The sequence below is a fragment of the Centruroides sculpturatus genome, unplaced genomic scaffold (assembly GCF_000671375.1).
Source record: "Centruroides sculpturatus isolate CEXI.00-Female unplaced genomic scaffold, Cexi_2.0 scaffold141, whole genome shotgun sequence".
Lineage (NCBI taxonomy): Eukaryota > Metazoa > Arthropoda > Arachnida > Scorpiones > Buthidae > Centruroides > Centruroides sculpturatus.
Window position 1 is genome coordinate 68,737 of NW_019384430.1, and position 27,991 is coordinate 96,727.

Here is a 27,991-nt window from a genome sequence, read left to right on the forward strand (position 1 = left end):
AGGCTTTACTGGCCAGTCAATATTGTTCCTATTGGCATGCTGCATGCACTGATACCTGATGTCATCCAGCATAGGGCAGTTGTATAAATAGTGCATGACACCGTCCCGCACCCCACACAGCTGACAGCAGTCAGAATTAGAGTGGTGAAACCTTTTCAGGTAAACACGAAAGCGCCCGTGTTCTGTCAAAAATTGGGCTAAATCATGTGTGGGCTGAATCCATTTGCTGTGAACACGTTCCTTCACCTTTGGGATAAAACGTCTTGTTATATGTTGTTGTGGGATCTCGTCCCAATCCATTTGCCAGGTTTCCAAAGCATTGTCTCATATAAGGTATTTTAGTCTTGACTTAGGAATGAGATTGTAGGCAGGAGGAGTATCAGGATTAGTCGTTACGTTTCGTGCCAGAAAGTCAGCCTGTTCATTACCTGGAATGCTGCTGTGTCCTTTGATCCAATTGATGGCATACTGTACCTTGTTAAGAGACGTAGAAGCTGCAGCGAAGATGTCGTTCGCAACAGGGTGAGTATTATCCTTATTCCCCAAAACAGCAACAGTCGCAGCACTGTCTGTGAAGATGTTTATCAGTTTGTTCACAACATTAGAGTTGATTGCCATCAATACAGCGAAGATCTCAGCTTGGAAGACAGAGCACTCCGGGTGTAGAGCAAAGGAATCATTGTATACCTCCTCACCGGCCTGAAAGATTACAAAGGCACTTGCCATGCCATCCGTTGACTTGGATCCATCTGTAAAAACTTCAATCTCTGTAGAAGTAACACGAGGAGAGAGTCCCTTCCTTAAGGCAGGATGTGGGAGTGTAGATACAGGCCTGTCTAATTCAATCATGGTGGCATTAAAGATGGTTCCATTAATATCAACATCCCTGCCTCTAGAGATACAGAAACGTTTGCTATTAAATTGGAGAAATTGGAGGATGGGGAGCTTTCCAGGCACCTCAGGGAGGGTTGCATTTGAAACAGTGGAATAGCACCTGGTAAGTCGTAATAAGGCAATCCGCTGTGCAGACCTCAGACGCCAATGGTTATGAGATTGAGAGGCAGAAGTGCTCCAAACAGCAGATGCATATGAGATAGTTGGTAAAAACAGGCAATCATATATGGCATTGGCTGTCTCAAAACTGAGGCCCCACTTGCATCTGGCAACCCTTAAAAGTCCATTAAAAGTCAAGTTACTTCGGCTAGTAATGTGTTTTATATTCTGTTTCCAGGAGAGTTTATGATCAATCACAACCCCAAGGAAAGTGAGATGACTTACAACTTTTATTGACTCATTACGAAACCTGATACAAGGCACACGTCTGTAAAGGTCAGGGGCGCCCGGAGAGGAGAAAACGATTCTCTTAGTCTTTGTCATGTTAAAACTGAGTTTATTTCTCACACCCCAGTTATACACTTTTTTAAGAATGTCAGTGGCTGCCCTTTCTATGTAGTTTCTTGATGGGGCAGGGAAAACCACAAAGGCATCGTCTGCATATGCATAGACACGACATTGGTAGCTGAAGTCAGTACGGAAGAAGTTATCAAATAAAATATCCCAGAACAGGGGCCCACAAACAGACCCCTGTGGACAGCCACATTGTAGCTTATGTGTAAATTGGAGATGCCCCAGAGAGATAATTGCTTCTCTATCCTCAAAGTAATTAGCAGCAAGATGGAATAAGTTAGCCGGACAGTTGCACTCACCTAATCTGCGTAAAATTTGCGGCCACCAGGCCGAATTGAATGCATTCCTCAGATCTAGGCTGAGGCCGAAGACAAACTTGTAGCTTCGTAGTAGATGTTTGATGTGCCCAACTAAGTCCATCCACACTAAACAGTACAGTAATACCTCGACTTACACTACCCTGACATATGCAAACCTGGAGTTATGCAATTTTCAAATCTCGTTGATTCGTCTTTTGTTTGAGCGCCACGCAACTCTTAATTACTCACTCCTCCCACATTATTGTTCAGCTTACGTGTTCGGATGTGTCAAGTGGAATCAACATATAGCTACAATTTATTTTGTGTTATTTATTTCTGTGTTTGTTATATCTACAGAGACTTGAGAGACTCTCTGTGGTGATTTCTTGTAACCGTGAACGAATCAAAAGACGAGATAAGATTAATGAGAACATTTATTAGCTTATATACAACCAACTTGGATTTTACACAAATTGCGAAATTATACCCCGACTTGTGCGGTTATCGCTCGGTCCCACCTATCGCATAAGTTCAGGGTATTACTGTATTTAGATGAAATCTGGTGGCAACACTGGTAATACTTCTGGCTACAAGGTGTAACATATTTGTTGACATGGATGCAGAGTTAATCTGTTTTCAGTTGTGAAAGATGTTGCACCATCCAAATATTTATCATCCAAATTGGAAGTTTATGCAGTAACTTATTTCTTATGGAAAAAAAGGTGTAACTCCATTAAAATTCAATGCATGTTGAAGGATGTGTATGGTGAGAAAGCACTTTCACTCCTATATTTTACTTAAAAGTTTAAAAAGCTTTATTGTTTTTGTTTATTTCTCTTTCCATAATTGACTTGTTAAATTAATAGAATGCAATTAACTTTATTACTGAAAACTGTAAGTAATATCTTACCCATATATGCATTGAAATCTAATTTGAATAACAATGTCATTGATGATTTGTGTTGTGACGTCTAATGACATGAGGAGAATCTTGGAGCCGCTACTGAATCGGTAGTCCTATTGTTGATTAGTCAGACCGTCAACTTTCTTTAACATAGGAAGTATAGAAAGTTGACTATTGGTGGCCAGCTCTGCTGAGTAGCTTGTTTGGAAACCGAGTTATTGTATGTAAACCAGAGTAAATATGGTGTTCAAAATTTTGTTTGAACACCATAGGGGGCATTCATAACCTGAGATTTGATTGTTCATGATTTGTGGTGTGCATATTTGGCCATTAGATGGTGATGTTAAAATACAATAGAAGGAGGTTTTAAAACAATAACAAGTTCATGTAAATTTCTGCCAGTTTCTGTTCAGTTAATAGCTCAGTTAAACAGTCTTAATTATTCTTAAAATAATTTTTAAAATATATCTTGGTTAACTCACTTTTGATCTATCCTGTATTAACAATAAGTGCAATTTATTTAAATTCATTTAAGCATAAACTTCAATAATAATTATTAAATGAATTTTTTTGAGTGTTTATTGGTAAATTTATCCTTTAATAATTGCTTTAGAATTAAGTACTAAATAGTTTATTTTCAGCAAATTCCATATGAAATTTTTAATATATTTTATCTTGTATAAAATTACCTGGAATTGACTTGGTAAATTAGCAGAGAAAATAGCAAATTCTCTAAATATAGTCTTTAGAAATAAAATTTTTAAAGAAAGTATAAAAGCTATTTTAAGAAAATAAAACTATTTCTAATAAATGTTATAAAACAGCTATAATTTATATAAACATACATATTTATTTTATTAAAAAAAAAATATAGGAAGAATGGATTCTAATTCTGAAGTAACAGAAGAATTACACTCAATGATGGAAGGAATTGAAGATCACAAAGTATTGCAACGTCCAGAAGACATGGATTCTCAGAAGAAACCTGAATTTATTATTCAGAAACAAACTAGAAAAAATCTTACAAATATAGAAAAATCTGGAAATATAAAACCACAGATAGAGACATNACAAGGATAAGCCAGTTTTCTTGTTTGAAAAAAAAAAATATAGGAAGAAAAAATTCTAATTCTGAAGTAACAGAAGAATTACACTCAATGATGGAAGGAATTGAAGATCACAAAGTATTGCAACGTCCAGAAGACATGGATTCTCAGAAGAAACCTGAATTTATTATTCAGAAACAAACTAGAAAAAATCTTACAAATATAGAAAAATCTGGAAATATAAAACCACAGATAGAGACATCAGGTATATATTTGCTTATGGCAATAAATATTTTAGTTTAGTGAAAATATTATTTACACGTGTTTATGTTGTGAATCTTCATTAAAAGCTGATAACATGATATATTTTACTCAAAAGTTTAAAAAGCTTTATTGTTTTTGTTTATTTCTTTTTCCATAATTGAATTGTTAAATTAATAACTTGAAATTAACTGTCAGAAAATTTAAGTTTATAAAAGACCATAAATTAGAAGAAAAAATTTTTTAAAAACGTTCAATGTAGTTTCCTGGAGAAGTATTCATTTTATAAGAGCTGTAGGAAATATATATTTTTTTTAACTTGTAAATTTTATTCATATGAATTTTAAAAGTTTGATATCATTACTCAACATCATTCATATCTTCAAAAATGTTTTGAAGACTATTTACTATTTAAAAGCTATAAATCTGACAAGTGATGCTTATTATAATTATGATGCTTTTATTAGTGTTATAACTGATATATTTAGATTTTGATTTTTAAGTTTGTTTATTTGAAACATTTTTTTCTATTTGAAAGTTTTCTTTCTATCTTTTATTGTGTAAAACATAGTGCATTAAAATATTTAATTTTCTCATTAATTATAATTTGTTTATATCAATGAGGTTATTGTTGAATATTTCATTTAGCAATGAATAAATTTTTTAAGATGTTTCACATAGCTTGCAACAAAGTTTTCAATGTGAGATAAATTGTAAGTTGTGTTTTTGAGAAAAGCAGTAGTAAAATGCTGCTACAGATATAGCCACAATAAAGTTTATTATTATATACTGGATTGCTTTTTGCTCTCATTGTAATTCTTATGAATAGAATAAGCACAAAATTGCTTGAGAGAATGAATTGCACAGGAACAATGAAATGTCATGATGTTGGGGTCACTGATTTTGATCAAATTCAGTGAAGTTATAGTGCATCCCTAATGACTGACATGTATCAAGCAATAAATGCAATACTCAAAATTAAATGAGAAAATTAAGGTTAAAAATTGCAAATTACTTAAAATATTTAGAATTTCCATCATTTGTAGAGTGGCCAATGGTTTGGTGGGGTTGCACTGGTTTCATAAGTGTGAGGTTGGTATTTTGAATTTTGGTGGTATCAATTTTTTTTTCTCTAAAACTATAATTTTCACATTATTCTTGGTACTTTTAAATTTATTATACTATCAGAGAGAAAAACTGACTTAGTTTTAGAAAACTACAAATGCACAGGGTAATAACACAATAAATCCATCTCAAAAGTAATTAATAAATGTTATCTAATAATATTTATTTAAAAGCAATGTTTTTGTTTTTCTCTGAAAACATTCTCTGTATATTCATGTACAGTTTGTAGTTACTCTGACAACATACTCATTGTTTAACCTAAATGTGTCTATAATTGCATCTTCATTCCCTAAAGAATGAAAAGATGGTTTTGATATTCCATACTAACATCAATAGCATAGAAATGTGTTCTGCAGAATAATCACTGCAAGACAATATTACAAAATTTACATATTGAGAAAGCATCCTTCAAAATCAAGACCTAATTGCAGCCAAGGGTTTTTCATCAATTTCAGAAGTTGCAAAGCTGGTAGGAAAAAAAAAAAAGCTTTCTGATATTTTCAAATGTGATATAGTACAAATGATTCTCCTCCAAATTAGTAAATAATGGAGAAGTGTTTTTAAACATTAATCAATTTTGTTTTTCTAGTGACATATATAAATCTTCTTATTGTAAAAATCTGTATTTATTTAATGTGCACATTATAGAAATGTTTATTGTTTCACATGCTTCTGCAACTGTTATCATTTACAAAATTGTACTCCCTAAAAGTAAACAGATTGAATAATGTTAAATAATAATAATACTTACTACACCATCACAAGATTTGAAACAAACATGCCAGCATACAGACAACAACTACACCATAGATTTACACAACAATATCCTTACCTACCTCACTGTCACCGAACAAAGGGTTGTCAATCAAAAAAGAACAATTGTACACAACAACCTTATCCCACAAACAACACTTGAACTTATCAAACAACAGGTTGCTGACCAAATACATCAACAGACAGAAACATTTAACATTAATGAAGATCATGTAACCTGTCAGGGTAATCCAGCAACAAGCATTGATAATAGCACACATACAACAACTACTACTAATGATACTACAGACACTTCCTCATCCATCACTGATAACATAGATATAGATTTAGTTAATACACTCTTACTTATATTTCAGGAAACACTCACTAAATATACAGGTACAGATCCCACACAAAGACCACGAATACCAAAAATCAACACGTCAAAGGCAGTAGGAAAAACACTAGATTATGTAAACACTCACTTACTACCAAACTACATTCATTCAATTTCTACACTCTCAGACATTCATACATTAGTTTATGCTGGGGCAGTCACAGTAGTAACACACCATGGACTGAAAATACACTCACAGACAGACACACACAAAACACAATTCTATCACAAGCCTGCCTGGCAGAGAAGAATAGAAACACAAATAAATGACATTAGACAGCAATTAGGCAGGCTGACACAATACACTAAAAACAACATAACACCCAAATTAAAGAAACAACTCAAAAACATTTTCAAGAAAATCAAAACACACACAAAACATGAACATCACAACACACACATTACAGAATACATCGATACACTAAAACAAAAACTCGCAGCCAAAGCACGTAGACTCAAACGATACAAAACATGTACACTACGAAAACAACAAAATAAATTATTCACAAACAATGAAAAACTTTTCTACAGACAAATCAGTACCAAAACAAACACTGATACACAGCACAGTGGCACACCAACAGAAGAAGAACTCACAACTTATTGGTCTTCTCTTTGGTCCAATGCTGTTACACACAATGCTGATGCAGGCTGGATCGAGGAGGAGAACAGAAACTTGCACAACATACCAACTATGCCCTGTGCTGAAATAAACGTACACGACATTCGCTACGCTGTTAACAGAACACACAACTGGAAGACACCTGGTGTAGACAACATTCACAATTTCTGGTACAAAAAGTTTACATCACTGCACCAGGAACTAGCTAAACATCTAACACACATCATCATCAATCCACAAGACATGCCAAAATTTCTTACTCAGGGCATCACGTACATGAAACCTAAAAACAACAACACTGCAGATCCCACACAATACAGACCAATTACATGTCTTCCAACACTATACAAATTATTGAGATCCTGTATCACAAACAAAATATACAAACATGTTGAAGAACACGACATTCTTACGGCATAACAAAAAGGTTGCCGTAGAAATCACAGTGGATGCAAAGAACAGTTACTCATAGATTCAGTCGTTCTACGACAAGCACACAAACAACACAGAAACATACACATGGCATATATAGACTACAGAAAAGCATTTGACAGTGTTTCACACAGTTGGCTGCTACATAGTCTACACATGTACAAAATACATCCATCACTCATTGCATTCTTCGAAAACACTATACAGCACTGGAGAACAACACTGCATCTCAGGGTTAGTAACACTTCCATACAAACAAACCAAATATTCATTACGTGAGGAATTTTTCAAGGAGGCTCTGAGTCCTCTCTGGTTCTGCCTAGCTATGAACCCGTTATCCAACATGTTAAACAACACGCAATATGGCTACAATATCAGATATGAAAAAACAACACGGTTTACGCTCTCATATCTATGTACATGGATGACATAAAACTTTATGCATTCACACAGAAACAACTTCATCAACTCCTACAAATCACACACTCATACACTAACGACATACAAGTGGAGTTTGGCAAATGCAAAACACTTCACATAGAAAAAGGAATCCTGAAGAAAGAAGATTTTGCACTTGGAAATGGGGACTTTATTGAATCCATGGAAGAGGGCACGTTCTACAAGTATTTAGGATTCCAACAGGCCTAACTAACAGAACATACACAAATAAAGCAAATATTAATTAAAGAATACCAAAGTAGGTTAAATGCCATTCTCAAAACACAGCTAAATGCAAAACACACAGTCAAAGCAATAAACACATATGTCATCCCAGTACTCACATACTCTTTTGGAGTTATACATTTGACTCACACAGATCTTGAGCAACTCCAAAGGAAAACAAGAACAACACTTACTAAGCATAAACAACATCATCCTAAATCCGCCACAGAAAGATTAACCCTTCCACGTAAAGATGGCAGACATGGCCTGATTGACATAGTTAACCTTCACTACAAACAAATACAGTCACTGCGAGAGTTTTTCTACAGTAAACAAGAAACATCACAATTAAATAAAGCAGTAACTCTAGCAGACTCAAATAGCACACCATTAAACTTACACTCACATCATACAGACATGACACAACACATAAAAAGCATAGACACCATCAAGCAATCGTGGGCTCGAAAGGCACTCCATGGCAGGCATCCTTATGACCTGGCCCAGGATTTTGTTGACAAAACTGCGTCAAACAGCTGGTTAGATCGGGGATGCCTCTTTGGGGAGACGGAAGGATTCATGATTGCCATACAGGATCAGGTCATAAATACTAAAAACTACAGAAAACACATACTCAAAGATACAACACTCACAAATGACACATGCAGAAAATGTCACATCATGCCAGAAACTATACAACACATCACTTCTGGTTGCAAGCTCTTGGCACAGACAGATTACTTACATAGACACAATCAAGTAGCAAATATAATACACCAAGAGCTTGCAAAGAAACACAAATTGGCAGACATCCACGAACCATACTACAAGTATATTCCACAGACAGTATTGGAAAATAACACGCACAAAATGTATTACGACAGAGCCATAATCACAGATAAAACAATTTACCACAACAGACCAGACATCACACTCATTGACAAACACAATAAAATCACATACATTATAGACATAGCCATTCCAAACACTCACAATGTACAAAACACATGCACTGAAAAAATTAGCAAGTACACAGAACTCGCCCAGGAAATAAGGCATCTGTGGAGGATGGATAGGGTGCTTATTGTACCTGTCGTTCTCTCCTGTACAGGTGTGATACCACACACACTACACAAAAGCCTGGGAACATTACAATTGAGTAGAAATACATACATCACACTACAGAAGGCCACTATATTGAATACATACCACATTGTTAGGAAATTCCTGAATACAGACACACACACTGACACACTTATTTAATTTTAGTTTTGTTTTGGTTGCTATGCCTTGACTCTGGTCCGGCATAGTACACAGCCAATGGTGTGAACCGAGTATAACTCACAAAACACAACAATAATAATAATTTTATTTATATTTAATTCTCTTCCAAAATAAATTATAAATAAATGTTAGTATGAATCCCATATATACATGAATATTTAAAAATACCAAGAATAAAGTGAAAATTATAGTTTTAGGGGGAAAAAATTGATACCACCAAAATTCAAAACACCAACCTCATGCTAATGAAACCAGTGTTTTGCAACTGTCTGTTCTACAAATGATGGGCATTCTAAAGGTTTTAAATGATTTGCAATTTTCAACTTTGATTTTTCATTTAATTTTGAATGTTGCACCTTACCGCTTGGCACATGTCAGTCATTGGGGATGTACTATAACCTGAGTTTGATCAAAATCGGTGACCTTAACATCATGCTGTCTCCTCGTAAGATGGAAACAGGCTTTTATTGGTTCTTGAGGATGTGCATTTCAGACATGATATCCCTCATCAGTTCTCTCTTAAATTCTATAGTAATCTGGTTACAATTTAAATTTAATTAACTTAAATTTTATACTGTTTTAACCAAATTTAAATTGTAACCAGATTACTGTAGAATTTAAAAGAGGACTAATGAAGGAATGAAGAATCAATAAAAGCCTGTACCATCTTAGTTGTGTTCCTGTGTGATTTGTTCTCTCAAGCAATTTTGCACTTACTCATAAGAATTTCTGTTACTGCTTGTTAGACTGCAATTTGAAGAAAATTGCAGACCTATGAATTTCCACTATTGTCCATCCATCTTTCCTTAATCTCGAGAATGGAGTTAGATGAAATCTGAGACCAGGTATGGAAATCTTAGGGGCAGGAGGCTCCAATTAATTATATAAATTCTTCCAATACAAACCTGTAGGCACATTATTTCAATTCAAAACTTTTTCCCCGAAAGCAGTTAATAGATGACTGGCATGACTCTATTGTTAAAGGAAAAGTATGATGTACTGGGAAAGACACTACAGTGCTAATTTGAGTGGAGAGCATATATTTTAAATTAAAAATATGATTAAAAATTGCATCCTAATTGTGACATCACAATAAATAATTGCTTATTATAAAAGACAAATCCTGTTAATCTTTATAATTGGAATATTCTAGAGCTGTTCTAGAAATTTACAATTGTTATTAGCTGAAAGCTGATCTAAAGAAGGTCAAAAATATTTTCAATTATGATTAACAGGATTTAACTTTCATAACAAGTAGTAACAGAAACATATATTTAAAAATGGCAACAAATACTATAATATGCATCTTGTCTAGCCTTGGTAATAACTTGTGAGCACTATATTGGCCTCTTTATTCCTAGACTTATTACACCATCACTGGACACAAGATCAGTCTTAGAAAATAAACTGATTTTCTAAGGTTGATCTAGTGTCCAGGGATGGTGTAATAAGTCTAGGAATAGAGGCCAACATGGTGCTTACAAGTATATAAATGGCAACAAATCAAAACAAAGATGATGATGGATTCATCCTACTTAGTATTATTCAGAAAACAAAACATTTTTCTATTTATTATTATTCATTTGATGATAGATACATAAGAGTGTAAAATAATTAATTTTATTTATATTTTAAAATAGAGAGAAAATCAATTTAATCAATATTGCATTTCAGTATTTTTGTTACTTCCATCCATAAATTGATGATGATAATTTTATTACTTGTTTCAGGCAGTTTTGGTGTAATTACATACTTTTCTCTTCAGTCTTGTCTTTATATTCTGGCAAATTTTTTTGTCAAAGAAGGTTCCTATTGGAATATTATGTTAACTTTTTATTTTCATCTGGTTTCTGATCTAATAATAATAGCTATGATTCTATGACAATTTGAACACAAGTACCATTGAGCAACTATTGAGATCAATTTTTCTCTGTGAACAATAACCTGTCATTACAGTTATATTCAATTAGTTTTGACATAAGCAAGAATTATGTAGCTTAACAGATCTTATTACTTCACAAATGATACTAAAAGTTTTGATATGTTTTGGATAACAAGAGTGATAAATTAATAGCAATTATCATAATTATCTTCTTGATTCTCACAAATTGCTGTCTACATAAAACTACCTTCAGAAATGTTAAGGAAACAAACAATGCTTATTAGACTATGGACAAACTTTTCAGACGAATTATAATAATCTATATGATAAGAACCAAGCTTGGATACATTTTTGTCTTTAATTTCACTATGATGTAATTCTTAATGAATTTATTTTTGTTTATATATTAAAGAACTAGCAGGTAGGTCCTAGCAATGCCGAGCCTACCTGCTAGTTCTTTAACGATAGTGAAGATTAAGATTATTACGTTATAGTCAACCTTACCCATTTTCACAGAATGCAAGAATTGGATCCCCCTGTTTCCGGACTAATTAAAGAATTTTTAGATGGGTCTAAAAATATGTTTGATTTTCTGCAAAAATGAAAAAACTGCATCTGCGTCTTGCACATTGCTTTCTCTTAACAATTCCATTGTTACGTAACACTTCCATTGTTGATGGAAGTGTTAAGCCTTAATCCTGTCCCTCTCCCCATGAGGAGGTATTTCGAAAAATCTGTTCTTAGTGTGTGTTCTCGTGACGTACCCTAACTTGTGTACCAAATTTCAACTTTCAGCTTTTAACCATTTGGGCTCTGTGCTGATTATTATTATCATTATTATCAACTCGTCTCAATTATATATATAGATTTTAAAAAGTAGTGTGATTAGCTAAATTTAAAAGTGTAAGTTTGATGCTATTACAGTTTTCATTTAGCTTTAATCATCATATTCTGTAAATTATTTTGTGGTAATCTGTATTTTTAATATATGTAATACAATTTAATATTTTATTACAATATACTCTGATAATTTTAATTACAATAGTGCTTTATTATAATTGTTAAATTACAATGATTAAAAATTGATAATATTTTAAATAATTAATTTATTTTTTAAATAGAAGAAATGTTGTGGACCTTAATGACATCAACAGCTACAACAATAGGAGAACGTTATCGCATTTTAAAAGCTCGAGATAAATTGCTTCGATTACGTGAGTAAATACCTACATATATTAATTTTTTAATATGATTACTTTAAATGTACTGAAATTAATTAAATTAGTCATAATATCTATTCATATTAAAATATTAGTACTTATTTAGGTCAACAAAAAACATCAGATATAAGGAAGGCCAAAGCTATTGTAGGTGTATGTCCAGATATGTGCCCTGAGAAAGAAAGATATAATCGTGCAGAAAAAAATTGTCTTTCAATTTTTGAAACAAGTGCAGATAAGGTAAGCATCTGTAATATTGTCTTATTTTTAGTAATGATTTGAGTAATAATAAATTTAAAATAACTGACAAGAAATATACATTTTTAAGTTATCACAAAATCATATTGTGCAATAAAAAATATAAAATGTGTTTTTATATACGTATGTATATACATTTGCTTATTCTTTTAATTTTTAAAATAAATATTATGTATATTTATTTATATGTATTATGTGTACACAGATTCACATAAATAAAATACTTAATATAAAAGTGCTGTAATCTGTTTTTTCTTTATATTTAATTTTTAGTTAATAGATCACAGAGCTGTCATTAAGGAATATAGTCGTTCTTCTGCTGATCAGGAAGAGCCCTTACCACATGAATTAAGACCACCTGATGTCTTGATCAAAACAATGGATTATCTCTTGTGTAATATTGTAGATTTAGTGAATAATGATCAATCACCTGGATTTTCTATAGGAGAATGGTATGATTTCATTTGGAATCGTACTCGTGCTATTCGTAAAGTAAGCTATTTTACATTTTATATAATAGTTATATCTTTTGTTAATTTATTTTAAAAAATTGTAATTATTTGTTTTGTTTAGGATATTACACAACAACATTTGTGTGGTTTGAAAAGTGTTTCCCTAGTAGAAAAATGTGCTCGCTTTCATATACATTGCTCAGCAGTATTGTGTGAAGAAGATATGGCTACATTTGATGCCAAAATCAATAACGAAAATCTTACAAAATGTCTTCAGACTCTTAAACATCTTTATCACGATCTTAACATTCAGAACATACAGTGTCCGCAAGAGTCTGAATTTCGAGCCTATGATGTTCTTCTAAATATAAATGAAAGTGATATACTTAGGTAAACATTTCTCTTAAATAATTTCATTTATATTATAAATATTTTATTCAAAAATATTTCACAAAAATGTAAATATGACTGAGAAATATTATGTTAAATAGTAATTTTTTTTACATTAATTTATGCTTAATTTTAAATTTTACATGCTCTTTAGTTTAAATGTGTTTTTTATGTTTTATAATGTTAACCTTCTTATTGTAGAATTTTCTGTTTTTAAAAGTTGGTAACTGAAGAAGTTGAAAGCATCTGTTTGTGATTTATTTATGTTGGATATTAAAGTTTTTTTTTATCTCTGAGAACACTATAAATTGTTATACTGTGGACAGCTCCAAACTCATCTAAAAAAAATTGTTTTAAGAAATGTTTTGAATAGAAAGAAAATATTTAAAAGAAATTATAGTCAGTAAAAGTTTTATGTTATGAATGAATGAATGAATAAACAAAATGAGTCCTAAGATTAACCATTACCAGTTGGAATTTGAATTCAGCATTAGATTAAACATTGACATTGACTCTCCTGCAATCTGAGTTGGTTTTGATTTATGTTTGGGAACAGATATGATACCAATCAGAAAGTGTGGACAGGACCTTGAGACTAATCAGAATGGGCAATCAGGAACAGAATATGATAAAAGGTTATGTCTCATGGGGTATTTTTGCTAAGATTCAAGACTTTCCTACAAAGTTCTTTTAAGGAAAGATCTGTTTATTTCCTACTATAAGATCCATTATTCTTTTTCCAAGATTTGTATTCAGTCCATAAAAGCAATGTTAATTTGCCCAGATTCCTTTTTTCATCATTTTTCTAGGAAATTTCAGCCTCTCTCCAAAAGGAAACTTAGTTTTTCATAGTGTTCTTTCTTCAATCAAACCACTTGCTGTTGATCAAGGTTGCCACTGGACAAAGACAGTCCTTGGCAACCTTGGACTTTTTGAAAGAACATTTCTGTATTACTGAACTATCAACTAAGCTCAATCCAGAAGAAGATCCTGCAAAATGAATTTGTATGCTGTCTTCTATAATAGATAGTTCTTCTGTACAAACAGAATCATGTTCAGTGTCCATCTCCACCTCAGATATGGTTTTTTCTCTCTTGCACCATCCAGAAAGAAAGATAGTACACTCTTTTTTCTAAGGTAAGAGGTATAAGCTCACAAAATACTGATTCTGAGACCTCACAGAATAATACCATATTGGCCCAATATTAGTGGATTTTTTTAGTTTTAAAGCTGCCAAAAATTGCATCAACCTATATTTAAGTTTGAAAATTTTGTCAGTTTTGATAACTGTCTTTGGAACACATTGTACAGAATTAAATTGGTGTGTCAGTTGTTTACCAAAACTAATCACTAGCCAAGATGTGACCTAAAAATGTGTGTGGGAATTAAATGTTTGGCACAATTCATTGTAAATAATTAATTAATTTATAAATTTTTCAAAGACAATTGAATAAGCTGATCCTTTTATTCTATTTAAGAGAATGAGTCAGTTTTTGTAACTTTTACAGATAAAAGAATTTTTGGAATAAAATAAAAAATTTTTCAAAAATCAGTTGATGATGATTAAAATATTAAATTGTAGCTTAAATTTATCTTACATATATTACTTTTAAAAACATGATTTTCTCTTATTCTTTAAAGTAAAAAATATTTTAATTTTATTGTACATAAGAGAATGTAATAATCCTAAACTACAATTTATTTTCTATTTAAAAAGTTGATTAATTGTAGCAAGAAACATTAAAAAAATATTGCAATTTTAAAATGTTGACATTTCACCCTAGACTTATAAGAAAGAAAATTTCAAAAGCCTGGACATACAACTGATAACACATACTTTAATACTCGTTATTGTTTAATAGTTATAGTAATTACTGTATTAATAAATAACATACAGGCTAAATCAACACTTGTATAGAATGCTATTAAAATGTAAAAGTTTTTAAATGTGTCTCAAATCACTTTTAATTTGAAAACTTTTTGTTCTTCAGACAAACCTTCCTATCCTTTTTGCTATGGAAATAAGATTTCTGCTATATTTTTGGTAAAGTGCATTCAGAAATTTCCACTTGATTCATTGGTGCTTGCACAATAGATGGAAATTGAGATTGATGAAACATCAGCATTGTCTGTTTGGCAGAAAAATTTGATGCATGAATACTAAGTTTAGTCATGTAAGTTTTCAACTTGTTTGATCATATGAAAATGGAGATTGTGAAGTAGTCATCATCTGTTGAAACACACAGTATGAAAATATAATAAAGAAATAGTGTTGACAATGTTCTGACATTCAATATCAAGAAGATGGTCTTGAACTGTGCACAACAAACAATTTTACTTCATCCATATGATTCATTGTCAATGAGAAGAATGTAACTGAAACAACTTAACTGGCAGAAGATGAAACTTAAGCTAAAGAATGCCATTTCAACAAAAAGATAGCTTTTAAGGCTTGAATGATGGAAGACACAAGGAACTTGAAGAGGTTGTGCACTATGTTCAGAAAAAGCATTTACAAAGCTTTCAATGTCAAGATATCCATCTGAAAGCATTGAACACTACCAGAACTTTGATTATATCCAGGTTAATTGTGAGATTTCTTCTATATTTTTGGTAGAATATAATTTAAAGCCAGTATAGGGTGGTGAAAAAGACTTATGGAGCAATATGGTCCTGAGGTAAAGAGAACAATTTTTGACAAAGACTCAAATGATTGTACAGACTAACTGATTGCATACCAGCACCATATTAATCTAAGATGATAATGCAATTACCTGTTAGGAACCTATTTATTTTATATGTCTGTAAATCTAACAGTAGAAGAAAGAGGTGCCAAATCTGTTCCTGAGGACAACAAGAAATGAAAAGCTGAAAGTAACTGTCATGCTAACAGTCATAGGAGACAGAAGAAAAGTCTCTTCTGTGATATTGAAATACAAAACATTGCACAAGGATCTAACAGCAGTGGTTGTTTGTTATACCCCTACATCATGGATGACTGATCATCTAGTACTGGACTATTTGATTCAAGTGTATTTCCATGCATAATACACCTGGAACTATTCAAAAATATATCTGGATGAAAGACTAGAGCTATGCTTTTACTGGATGTTTTTCAGGAACACATCTCAGAATGAAAAGGAAACAAGCAATGTACTGTACACTGATTTAATTGATATATACTGAAGGCATGACATTCCAGTTACAGGTACCCAATATTTTAATCTGTAAGTCCTTTAAATACAAGGTGTATACACAACACATAGAATGACTTTTGAAAGAACAACGTAAACTGATAGATACCATTTGTAAAAAACAAGCCATCAGTCAGACTGCCTGACAGTCAGCCTTCAGTCAGCCTTCAGACTGCTGTTGTAGATTAAGCCAGACAAAGACACAATTATAAAGGACTTCTGTTCAAATTGTTATAACACAACATTTCTTGAAGCAGAAGAGCATGATAGAAAATGAAGTGGGAAACAGGAATGGTCACAAAGTTCTGATGAAAATGATACAATTTTGTTCAATAATTTTTTATAACTTTGTTGACATATTCAGGTTCTAATTTTTTTCAAAATGTAAGGATTTCAATTGGAAGTCAACTTATAGTTAGACCATTCTGACAATTTATTTGGTATTAATGTCATATTTTTGACATTAAGTAAAATTCAATCCAAATACTTAAGTCAAGAAAAAAATCACTAATTAAGGAAAGAATGTATGTTTACTTAGTTAAATAATAAAATGAGAAATATTTCTAAATTTATTTTGGCAGATAAGATATGCTTGAATTATCAAAACCCACCCAAAACCAGTTGTCTTTTAGGTCAAGTATACAAACTGATCTTAAAATCCTGTAGAATATCAATACAGGTTCCTTGATTCACTCCATAATTAACAATTTGCTAATAAAATGTGTAAAAAGAACAAGTATAAACTTTATTCTAAGAATGTTGATTGCATAGGTTTGTGTCTATATGAACATTGTTAATAACTACAGATGAAAGAAACTGCAAATAAGTTTTTAGAAGATTGTACTTCTCAATGATAACATACAGATTGTGATATCTTTGACTGACTGACTGCTAACTATGCATACTTACATCTGTCATTCTACATTTACTGTATAATTATATTAATATACAGTATCATCATATTGATGATTACTGCCTACTGGCTAAAATTTTATCATAATGGTTAATAATTTGATTTGTCTTATAAAACTTATAGGAGCTAAAACCATCAAATTTAGATTGAAATTTGGACTTTGCCTTATATTCTGAAATATATGATCTGTTAAGTTGAATTATTAGTGAATTTTCTCAAATTTATAATCTGATTAGTATTTAGTATTATAATCCTAATAATTACCTATACTCTCTTTCAATAATTATTTATAAATTCTACTTTCAACTTATACTTTGTTTATATAATGCTCTAAAATGTTATATTTTAATTATTTATTTCACAGAGAAATCCAGCAATTTCCTTCTTATATAAGAGAGTCAGAAGAAATAAAATTTGCAATATCTATTTTTAATGCAGTTAATAGTAATAATTATATTAAATTCTTTCGTCTTGTAAGAAAAACAACTTATCTTAATGCTTGTTTACTCCATCGTTACTTTTCTCAAGTTCGAATAAAAGCCCTGCATACAATTTTAAAGGCATTTTGTATACCAAATCGTCCAGAACAGGTAAGCTTAATTTAAATTTTATGAAGTATTTTGTGGATATCACATATGTCAACATACAAAACAATCTATTGTATAAGTCGACCTTAATATTTCAGCTCAGAATTCTGGTTTACACCCTTCCTTCATATAAATTGATTCTTAAACATACATTAGTCTAGAACTATGAGGTGTGATTATGGTATTTAGTACTTTATAGTAAGAGTTTATTATAATGCTGCATTAGCTTTAAAAATATGGCATGTATTATGCAGTTCATACAAAAAAAAAAAGTGGACAACAGCATGTATATAGGACAAGCATTAAAATTCTTCAATAAGTTATTTTGGTAAGAAGTCTGTTGTAAATTTGATTTACCAGTAAATATATTCCAGCCAAAACCAGCACATCCAATAAAATATTAATAGTTTACACAGCATAGTATCATGATAGAATCATTACATAAGATATTTGATAGTAGATTACTGTGCAGTATGCCTTTGCTTATGCTCCACCATTTGGTTTAGTAATGTACAGTTAGTGCACAGCTATTGGGAACAGCATGTGGAGTAGTGTTTATTTATATTGATTTTTTTATTGTTATATCAATTGCCTATGTTAAATAAGTTAAACAAGTTCGTCAAATATAAATTTTATTTTAAAATATTTGTTGAATTGTAGTAAGTGACGTACATTTATTGTTAGGATTGCTGTTCTACTTATATAATATTTTTAGTTCAGGTTTTCATTATACCCCTACATCATGGATGACTGATCATCTAGTACTGGACTATTTGATTCAAGTGTATTTCCATGCATAATACACCTGGAACTATTCAAAAATATATCTGGATGAAAGACTAGAGCTATGCTTTTACTGGATGTTTTTCAGGAACACATCTCAGAATGAAAAGGAAACAAGCAATGTACTGTACACTGATTTAATTGATATATACTGAAGGCATGACATTCCAGTTACAGGTACCCAATATTTTAATCTGTAAGTCCTTTAAATACAAGGTGTATACACAACACATAGAATGACTTTTGAAAGAACAACGTAAACTGATAGATACCATTTGTAAAAAACAGAAGCCTTCAGTCAACTGACTGCTATTATAGATTAAGCCAGACAAAGACACAATTATAAAGGACTTCTGTTCAAATTGTTATAACACAACATTTCTTGAAGCAGAAGAGCATGATAGAAAATGAAGTGGGAAACAGGAATGGTCACAAAGTTCTGATGAAAATGATACAATTTTGTTCAATAATTTTTTATAACTTTGTTGACATATTCAGGTTCTAATTTTTTTCAAAATGTAAGGATTTCAATTGGAAGTCAACTTATAGTTAGACCATTCTGACAATTTATTTGGTATTAATGTCATATTTTTGACATTAAGTAAAATTCAATCCAAATACTTAAGTCAAGAAAAAAATCACTAATTAAGGAAAGAATGTATGTTTACTTAGTTAAATAATAAAATGAGAAATATTTCTAAATTTATTTTGGCAGATAAGATATGCTTGAATTATCAAAACCCACCCAAAACCAGTTGTCTTTTAGGTCAAGTATACAAACTGATCTTAAAATCCTGTAGAATATCAATACAGGTTCCTTGATTCACTCCATAATTAACAATTTGCTAATAAAATGTGTAAAAAGAACAAGTATAAACTTTATTCTAAGAATGTTGATTGCATAGGTTTGTGTCTATATGAACATTGTTAATAACTACAGATGAAAGAAACTGCAAATAAGTTTTTAGAAGATTGTACTTCTCAATGATAACATACAGATTGTGATATCTTTGACTGACTGACTGCTAACTATGCATACTTACATCTGTCATTCTACATTTACTGTATAATTATATTAATATACAGTATCATCATATTGATGATTACTGCCTACTGGCTAAAATTTTATCATAATGGTTAATAATTTGATTTGTCTTATAAAACTTATAGGAGCTAAAACCATCAAATTTAGATTGAAATTTGGACTTTGCCTTATATTCTGAAATATATGATCTGTTAAGTTGAATTATTAGTGAATTTTCTCAAATTTATAATCTGATTAGTATTATAATCCTAATAATTACCTATACTCTCTTTCAATAATTATTTATAAATTCTACTTTCAACTTATACTTTGTTTATATAATGCTCTAAAATGTTATATTTTAATTATTTATTTCACAGAGAAATCCAGCAATTTCCTTCTTATATAAGAGAGTCAGAAGAAATAAAATTTGCAATATCTATTTTTAATGCAGTTAATAGTAATAATTATATTAAATTCTTTCGTCTTGTAAGAAAAACAACTTATCTTAATGCTTGTTTACTCCATCGTTACTTTTCTCAAGTTCGAATAAAAGCCCTGCATACAATTTTAAAGGCATTTTGTATACCAAATCGTCCAGAACAGGTAAGCTTAATTTAAATTTTATGAAGTATTTTGTGGATATCACATATGTCAACATACAAAACAATCTATTGTATAAGTCGACCTTAATATTTCAGCTCAGAATTCTGGTTTACACCCTTCCTTCATATAAATTGATTCTTAAACATACATTAGTCTAGAACTATGAGGTGTGATTATGGTATTTAGTACTTTATAGTAAGAGTTTATTATAATGCTGCATTAGCTTTAAAAATATGGCATGTATTATGCAGTTCATACAAAAAAAAAAAGTGGACAACAGCATGTATATAGGACAAGCATTAAAATTCTTCAATAAGTTATTTTGGTAAGAAGTCTGTTGTAAATTTGATTTACCAGTAAATATATTCCAGCCAAAACCAGCACATCCAATAAAATATTAATAGTTTACACAGCATAGTATCATGATAGAATCATTACATAAGATATTTGATAGTAGATTACTGTGATACAGTATGCCTTTGCTTATGCTCCACCATTTGGTTTAGTAATGTACAGTTAGTGCACAGCTATTGGGAACAGCATGTGGAATAGTGTTTATTTATATTGATTTTTTATTGTTATATCAATTGCCTATGTTAAATAAGTTAAACAAGTTTGTCAAATATAAATTTTATTTTAAAATATTTGTTGAATTGTAGTAAGTGATGTACATTCATTATTAGGATTGCTGTTCTACTTATATAATATTTTTAGTACAGGTTTTCATCCATCATATAAGTCAACTCCTACTTTTGAATAAAATTTTTCAGGTTAAAAAAGTTTACTTATACACTAGTATATATATTTGTAAATTTATATATTTTTTATTCTTTATATGGATTTTTAATAATAATAATTTATTTATAATCATCAATCAATATATATTATAAAGGTAAGTGTACAATGTGCGTGTCGCTAAAACTCAAAAATGAGTCCCGGTATGATCAAGGGAGTTATATGGTGTGGTAGCCTTCTATCCCCCATTCGTGAAGAAGGTTTCTGTTTTTACCCAAAGGGCGTGCTGTTGAAAATATAAGGGCTGGAAATTTCGCCCTCTAGAAATTTCTAGAACAGTCCAGAGCATTTGAGAGTATTTGAGAGCATTCTACAACATTCCAGAATGTTCAGGGATGTTCGGGAACATCCCGGAACATTCCAGATCATTGTGGAACATTCCAGAACACTCTTGAATGTTGTGGAATGTTCTGGAACATTGTGGACCATTCGAAGCTTTTTTGGTATGAGTGGGACTACCCATTGGTGGGGGTATATAAAGCAAGATCCATCATGCGTTTGAACGTCAGTTTCTTATCAGTGACAAAGGGAAGAACCGAAAAATAAGTGAAAATTTCAAAGTAGTGCAGTGAGTGAATAAAAACAGTGAAGTGTGAGTAGTCAAAGTGATACAGTGACTGAATATAAATTGAAAATAAAGTGTGAAAACTGTGTAAAGTGTACTTAGTGTATTTGTTAAAAAAATGTTGATTTGATTTATATTTTATACAATGCCCAAACCTAAAAGAGGAGGAGCTCTTGCCAGTTCTGAATTTTCTTTTGAATATTACCAGGAATTTTCTTTTGAATACGGTATTAAAGTTGATATTCTCAACAATATTATTTTTGGTTGCCAAAATTGCCCTTTGAAATAGCCACTCCGAATAATAATAATAAGTGCAGAGCCCAAACGGTTAGGAGTTGAAGGTTGAAATTTGGTACACAGGGTGCGTCATGCACCCTAACTGTGTACCACGTTTATTGCGTCCCCCCCACAGGAGAGAGGGACATGATTAAGGCTTCCCATGAAGAACTCAGCTTCTATTATACTATTTTAGATGCAGTTTTTTGTGTTTTTGATTACGTTTTAATAGGGTACGTCAAGAGAATGTACACTAAGAAGGGATTTTTCAAAATTCTTCCTGCGGGGAAGTCTTAACAATGGAAGTGGTTAAATAACAGTCGAAGTGTTAAGAGAAAGCGGCGTGCAAGATTTACAGATGCAGATGTGGTTTTTTGCATTTTTGCAGGAAATCGAACATATTTTTAGACCTATGTAGAACAAATTTTTAGACCTATGTAAAAATTCACTAATTAGTCTGGAAACGGGGGACCTAATTCTTGCATTCTGTGAAAATGGGTAAGATTGCCTATAATGTAATTTTAATCTTAATCTTAAATCTTTTCGAATAGTCGAGGACCGTTGTGTGTGAGTAGAAATAAAAAAACAATGCCAAAGCATAAGAAAAAATTTTTGTGGTCTCAAATCATATCTTAAAGGCAAAAGATGGCGCAGAGAATAATTATATTAANTTGGACGGCGGGGAGAGAGCGCTCCGCGCCCGTCCCCGTTTTATCCTGTCCAAGAGAGTAATTGGTCTCGGATTTCCGGCCCGGCGGAAGACTCGGTCGCTCCACCACCGTGGACCCTCGCCCGGAAGGAGAAGACGACAGACTTAGGTTACGTCTGGAAAGATTGCCATGAAGTTTTCCTTCCCAGAAGACTTTTCTAGGCCCAAGTTCAAAAAATGGTAAGAGAAGCTTCAGCGCAGACCGGTCGAAGTCGTGACTCTCATTTTTTTTAATCGGACATTTCAGTTTACCGGTTTTGTTTCTGTGGAAGCACCGACCCAGCATTTCTTCGTGCATAAAATACTAAACGGGATGTTTGTTCATTTTTTTTTTGTAATTTAGGGAAAAGTTCCATTGATTGTATATATCTATACATATATATATATACATATATATTATATATATTATATTATATTTGTAAATGTGAGATATATTATTGGTGGGAGATATAATGTGTAGATGGTATATGAACTTTAAAAGCAAAAACAGATTTATTATTAGATGGTTCCACCTCGTTTCAACGTGGTAACAGGGTCTTTCTGGCGAGCCGTGTGTCCCCTAGTCCAAAACAGGACAACTGTAGCTCGCACCCTGGTTAATTCATTACCGATATACCTCTACGTCATCTAGTTTGTTTGTAGTGAGTGAGTCAACGTGCAGTGATATTTTGGTACCTAAATGAATCCCAAACTTTCCTGCATACACTGGGAAAAATTTTGTGTTCGTGTGTCGTCCCTTCGTGTTTATCATCAAATTTAGAAAGTGAAGACAAATTCTAATTATATTTTAGTCATATAATACTTAGCATCTCAGGTGTTTGCCCCTTTTTAATTCAGAGCTTTGTCATAATACATATTAAGTGCTTATAGGGTTTTTAATTCGACCCATATTATATATACATATAAATATATATAAAATTTATTCATAGTCATCCCATATATGATTAAAATCCCATATTTTCCCTTACGGAAATTTGAAAAATAAAATGATGAATTGCTCGTACGTGTATACTTACGTCGTTTAGCTGGAAATTTTGCATAATTGTTTTATCAGCCTGGGATTTTTACATAAGTTATTATTATATTATATTATTATTATCTTTATTTTAAAATTAGTTGCCTTAATATTTAGATGTCAGGCTGAAATTTAAGTGCCTGTTAAACATTAACATGAAATTTAAATATATATATACACACACACACAATGTGCACACATTAATTTAAAATATCTAGAAGAAAAGAACTATTATATAGTAAGATTTGAATTATATTAACTTACATATTGGACAAATACATGGAGAGACTCAAAAATAATGAGAATAATTTTGTGGAGGGTGGGATGTTCATAGTATGCATTTCTGCCACTAGATGTCAGTAGGCAGAATCTTCTGGAATCAGTATGTGAAGCGGCATCAAGATGTCAATAGTTGTTAGCCCATAGTGATATTTTTTTTTTTGCGAGAGCTGTTTTTCATTTTTGTCGAAAACGCAATGTCAGATTTCAAAGAGCAATGCTCTGCTGAGAAATTCTGTTTCCTGTTTAGGGAAAAGCGGATCAGATATGGTTGAAATGATTCAATGTGCTTACAAACAAGATGCCATGAGTAAGAGAAAGGTTTACAAATGGTTTTCCTGCTTTCAAAAAGGGGAAATATCTTTTGAAAATCAACCCAGGTCTGGTTGTTCATTCAATGTTTGAACTGACAAAAATGTTGAGAAAATTTGCGATCTCATCAACAAAGATTGTTGTCAAATCATTGATAGACTCATTGATTTGTCTGGTATTTTGTGGAGTTTGATTCATTGAATTTTGTCACAAGAACTCAGCATGGAAAGAGTTTCTGCAAAGTTTGTTTCATGTTTATTGATCACTGATCAGAAAGGCAATTGCTTGACAAATTGTCAGGCTTTGAAAGAACATTTGGAAAATGATCCAGACTTTTTTTCTGAGGTGATAACTGGTGATGAATTTGGAATTATGATTACAATCTGGAAACCAAACATCAATCTAGCCAGTGGAAAACATCAGGATCTCCTTGTCCCAAAAAAGCAAGACAAGTGAAATTGAATATGAAAACCATGTTAATCTGTTTTTTTTTTTATATGAAAGGAATTTTTCATTTCGAATTCATCCATCCAGGCCAGGCAGTCACTCAACATTGTTATCTGGAAGTCTTCAAAAGACTTTGTGATGCTGTGAGAAGGGAAGGAAGGGTCTTGTGGACTTGTGGCAAACAGGGATTGGTTTTTCCATCAAGAAAACGTGCCTGCTCATACGATGCTCTCTGTGCAGCAGTTTTCAACAAGAAACAGCATGACTCCCTGTTCCCTATTCACCTGATCTCGCACCTTGTGATTTTTTTTTGTTCCTCAGGATGAAGAGGGAACTCAAAGGGAAGCAGGGAAGCAATTTCAGACAATAGAAAAGGTGAAAACAAAACAATGGAGGCACTAAGAGGCATTTCAGAACAGGAATTTTCTAAGTGTTTTGAACAATGGAAAAAATGTTTGGACAAGTGTATTGAGACTAATGGAGAGTATTTTAAAGGAGATTAAAATATGAAGTTGTTAAAATAAATACACAATGTTTTCTGAATTTTTTCCCATTATTTTTGGGTCCCCCCACATAAGTTTTAATTATATTATTCAGGTCTACATACGTACATACATACAGTTCATCATCCTTGGCTCTGTTGTTTGATTATTCATACCTAACAATTTTTTAAGCTTTGAAAACTATGAAAATGTGAAGAAAGTCAAAAAATTTTATAAGCTATCTGGTATATTATTTAACAAAATTATTTTAGGAAAATAAAATTCTCTTAAAGACTTAATATGCTATTCATTTATAAATACAGTAGAGCATCAATTATCCGAATATCGATCAACCGAAATGTCAATTAATCAAAAGCTTTTCAGTCGGCAAATTTAAATTTCTGCTAGTGCTGTGGTGCTGCAATCTTTGGCTAAGTCTTGGACTACTCCAATATCATTTTTGTTGGTATGCATGTTTTAGCTGGCAGCACTGCGTGACCATGAAAGAGTACTTAAGGACGTGCCAGGATTTGAACGAATTTCAACATGGGATAGGTTAATATATTTTTTTGTACATAATTGGTTATTCGAAAAATCAGTTTTCCAAACAACCTCGGTCCCCATTTGATTCAGATAATCAATGCTCTGCTCTAGTTTTCAATTTAAGAAAATATACTTATGGAAAAAATGCAACATACTAAAGGCTGGTGAAAATGTAGATGTGAGTTCAACTTATTCATTCTGGAAAATGATACAAGTCAGTAGGAAACTCTGGTTCACACTCAACATATCTTTCCAAAAGAGATGGTGAATTTGAATCAGAAGAAGGTAGTCAAGATTTTGATTCCTATGATGGTAGCCAAGATTTTGATTCCTATTTTCTGGTTCAAATTATAGGTTACAACTACAGCATTTGAAATAATTACTGTTTTCATAGTTAATCTTGATTCCTATGACTGTAATCATACGAATCAAGATTAACTACGAAAACAGTAATTATTGCAATCTATAAATGTTGTAGTTGCAACTTATAAATACAGTTAATAAACAGTTTTGATAGTTTGGAAAATATATAAGTAATTAAGGTATTTCTTCCAACTTTTATCTTCTTGTCTCCTGTTGCAAGGTAATAAACCCCAATCTCAAAAATATCTGGAATTTAATCAAGAAAATATAGTGTATATATATATTATAATAATATTAAAAATAATAAAATACATGTCATATTAGGAAACTCATGAATACTGACACACTTATTTAATTTTTGTCTTGTGTTGGTTCTGTGTCTTGACATTGGTCTGTCATACTACACAGCAACTGGTGTCAACTGAGTATAACTCACTAAACCAACATAATAATAATATACATTTTTTTTAAAGACACAAATTTTATTGAAAAATCTTTATCTTGATTTGTTTTCATCAAGAAGCACTTGATTTGCCAATTCTTTAAAACCCTTTCTATCTCTCTCTAAAATATTAATCTGGTTGAGCTAAGCTAATGGGTATTATTATAAATATTATGCTTATTATTCAATAAATTAAAAATTATTTAAAATATAATTTTTTTTACAGTTTCCGATGTTAGAACTGAAACATATTTTAGCATTTGAAAGTGTAAATGATGTAAAAGAATTTTGTCAATGGCTGGGACTTAAATCTGATGAAAAGTTTGTAATTTTAAATCGAAGTGATTTTGTTCTTCCTACATCACCTCTTCCAGTTTCTAGAGCATATCAGCTGATTGAAAGCAAAAGAGTAACAAATATTAGTGAGGTAAATCAATCATTTTATTTTTTCTAAAGCTAGTAATAGTTACTTTTATATTTATAATTCAACTATCCAACAAGATATTTATTTATTAAATCTCACAAAGTATGGATCAGATTGTAATAATAATAATTAATCCAAAAGTACTTTGTAAATTTAGAAACCTAAATAACATATTTATTATTTTCCAATGTAAACAGTCACATTCCTTTCGAATGACGAAGAGTAAGCAGACAATGCATTTTATTATAATTCTTAATGTTAATACGTATTTTGAGTTTTAGCTTTTCTTCATTAAAACCCAAAATGCATATATGTTAAGAATTGTAATAAAATGTATTGGATAATATCATGTGTGCTTAGTTTTTCATATTCAGAAAAAATGTACATTGACATCATCATACTGGCCCCATCACCTGGAGTGATGGTATGTGGTGCCATTGGAAACACGTCTCAATCACCTCTTGTTCACAATGTTTACATCAGGAATTGGCAAATATAGAAGTTTCTAAATTTACAAAGTATTTTTGAATTTATCAAGATACTTATTTATTACTCCACTTACATGAAGGGAAATAATTTCATGTTCATTACAAATCAAACATAATAAATAAATAAATGTACAGGTGATTCCAAATTTCTGGGACTGATTCTTCAAATAAAATATAAACATAAAAAAGGTAACATCTGCTGAGGAGGGACATTGGCCTGAAATGCTGGATTGTAGTGGCATTAAAGATTACATTACAGTAAATATATTTTAATTGGAAAATGTGTATTTTTTCCCCTCAGTATAACAAATCCTAGTTCACATGAACATCCAAAGCAAACAAAAGTATA

General features: G+C 31.5%; 2 protein-coding genes across 2 annotated transcripts in view; both read left to right on the forward strand.

Annotated features, from left to right (window-relative positions):
* LOC111619700 (germinal-center associated nuclear protein-like) overlaps nt 1–3,690 on the forward strand; it is a 30,095-nt gene extending 26,405 nt beyond the window's left edge. The window contains exon 6 of the mRNA XM_023361470.1: nt 3,485–3,690. Coding sequence (XP_023217238.1) covers nt 3,485–3,690 — 206 coding nt within the window. The remainder of the gene's footprint in view (nt 1–3,484) is intronic.
* A 48-nt stretch (nt 3,691–3,738) lies between these two features.
* On the forward strand, nt 3,739–27,184 carry LOC111619701 (germinal-center associated nuclear protein-like). The gene is made up of 7 exons (XM_023361471.1): nt 3,739–3,921; nt 12,197–12,289; nt 12,402–12,535; nt 12,827–13,045; nt 13,127–13,395; nt 17,867–18,092; nt 26,957–27,184. The coding sequence occupies exons 1-7, from the start codon at nt 3,768–3,770 to the stop codon at nt 27,182–27,184; spliced, it is 1,323 nt and encodes a 440-aa protein (XP_023217239.1). The 5' UTR covers nt 3,739–3,767.
* Nucleotides 27,185–27,991: the final 807 nt, after the last annotated feature.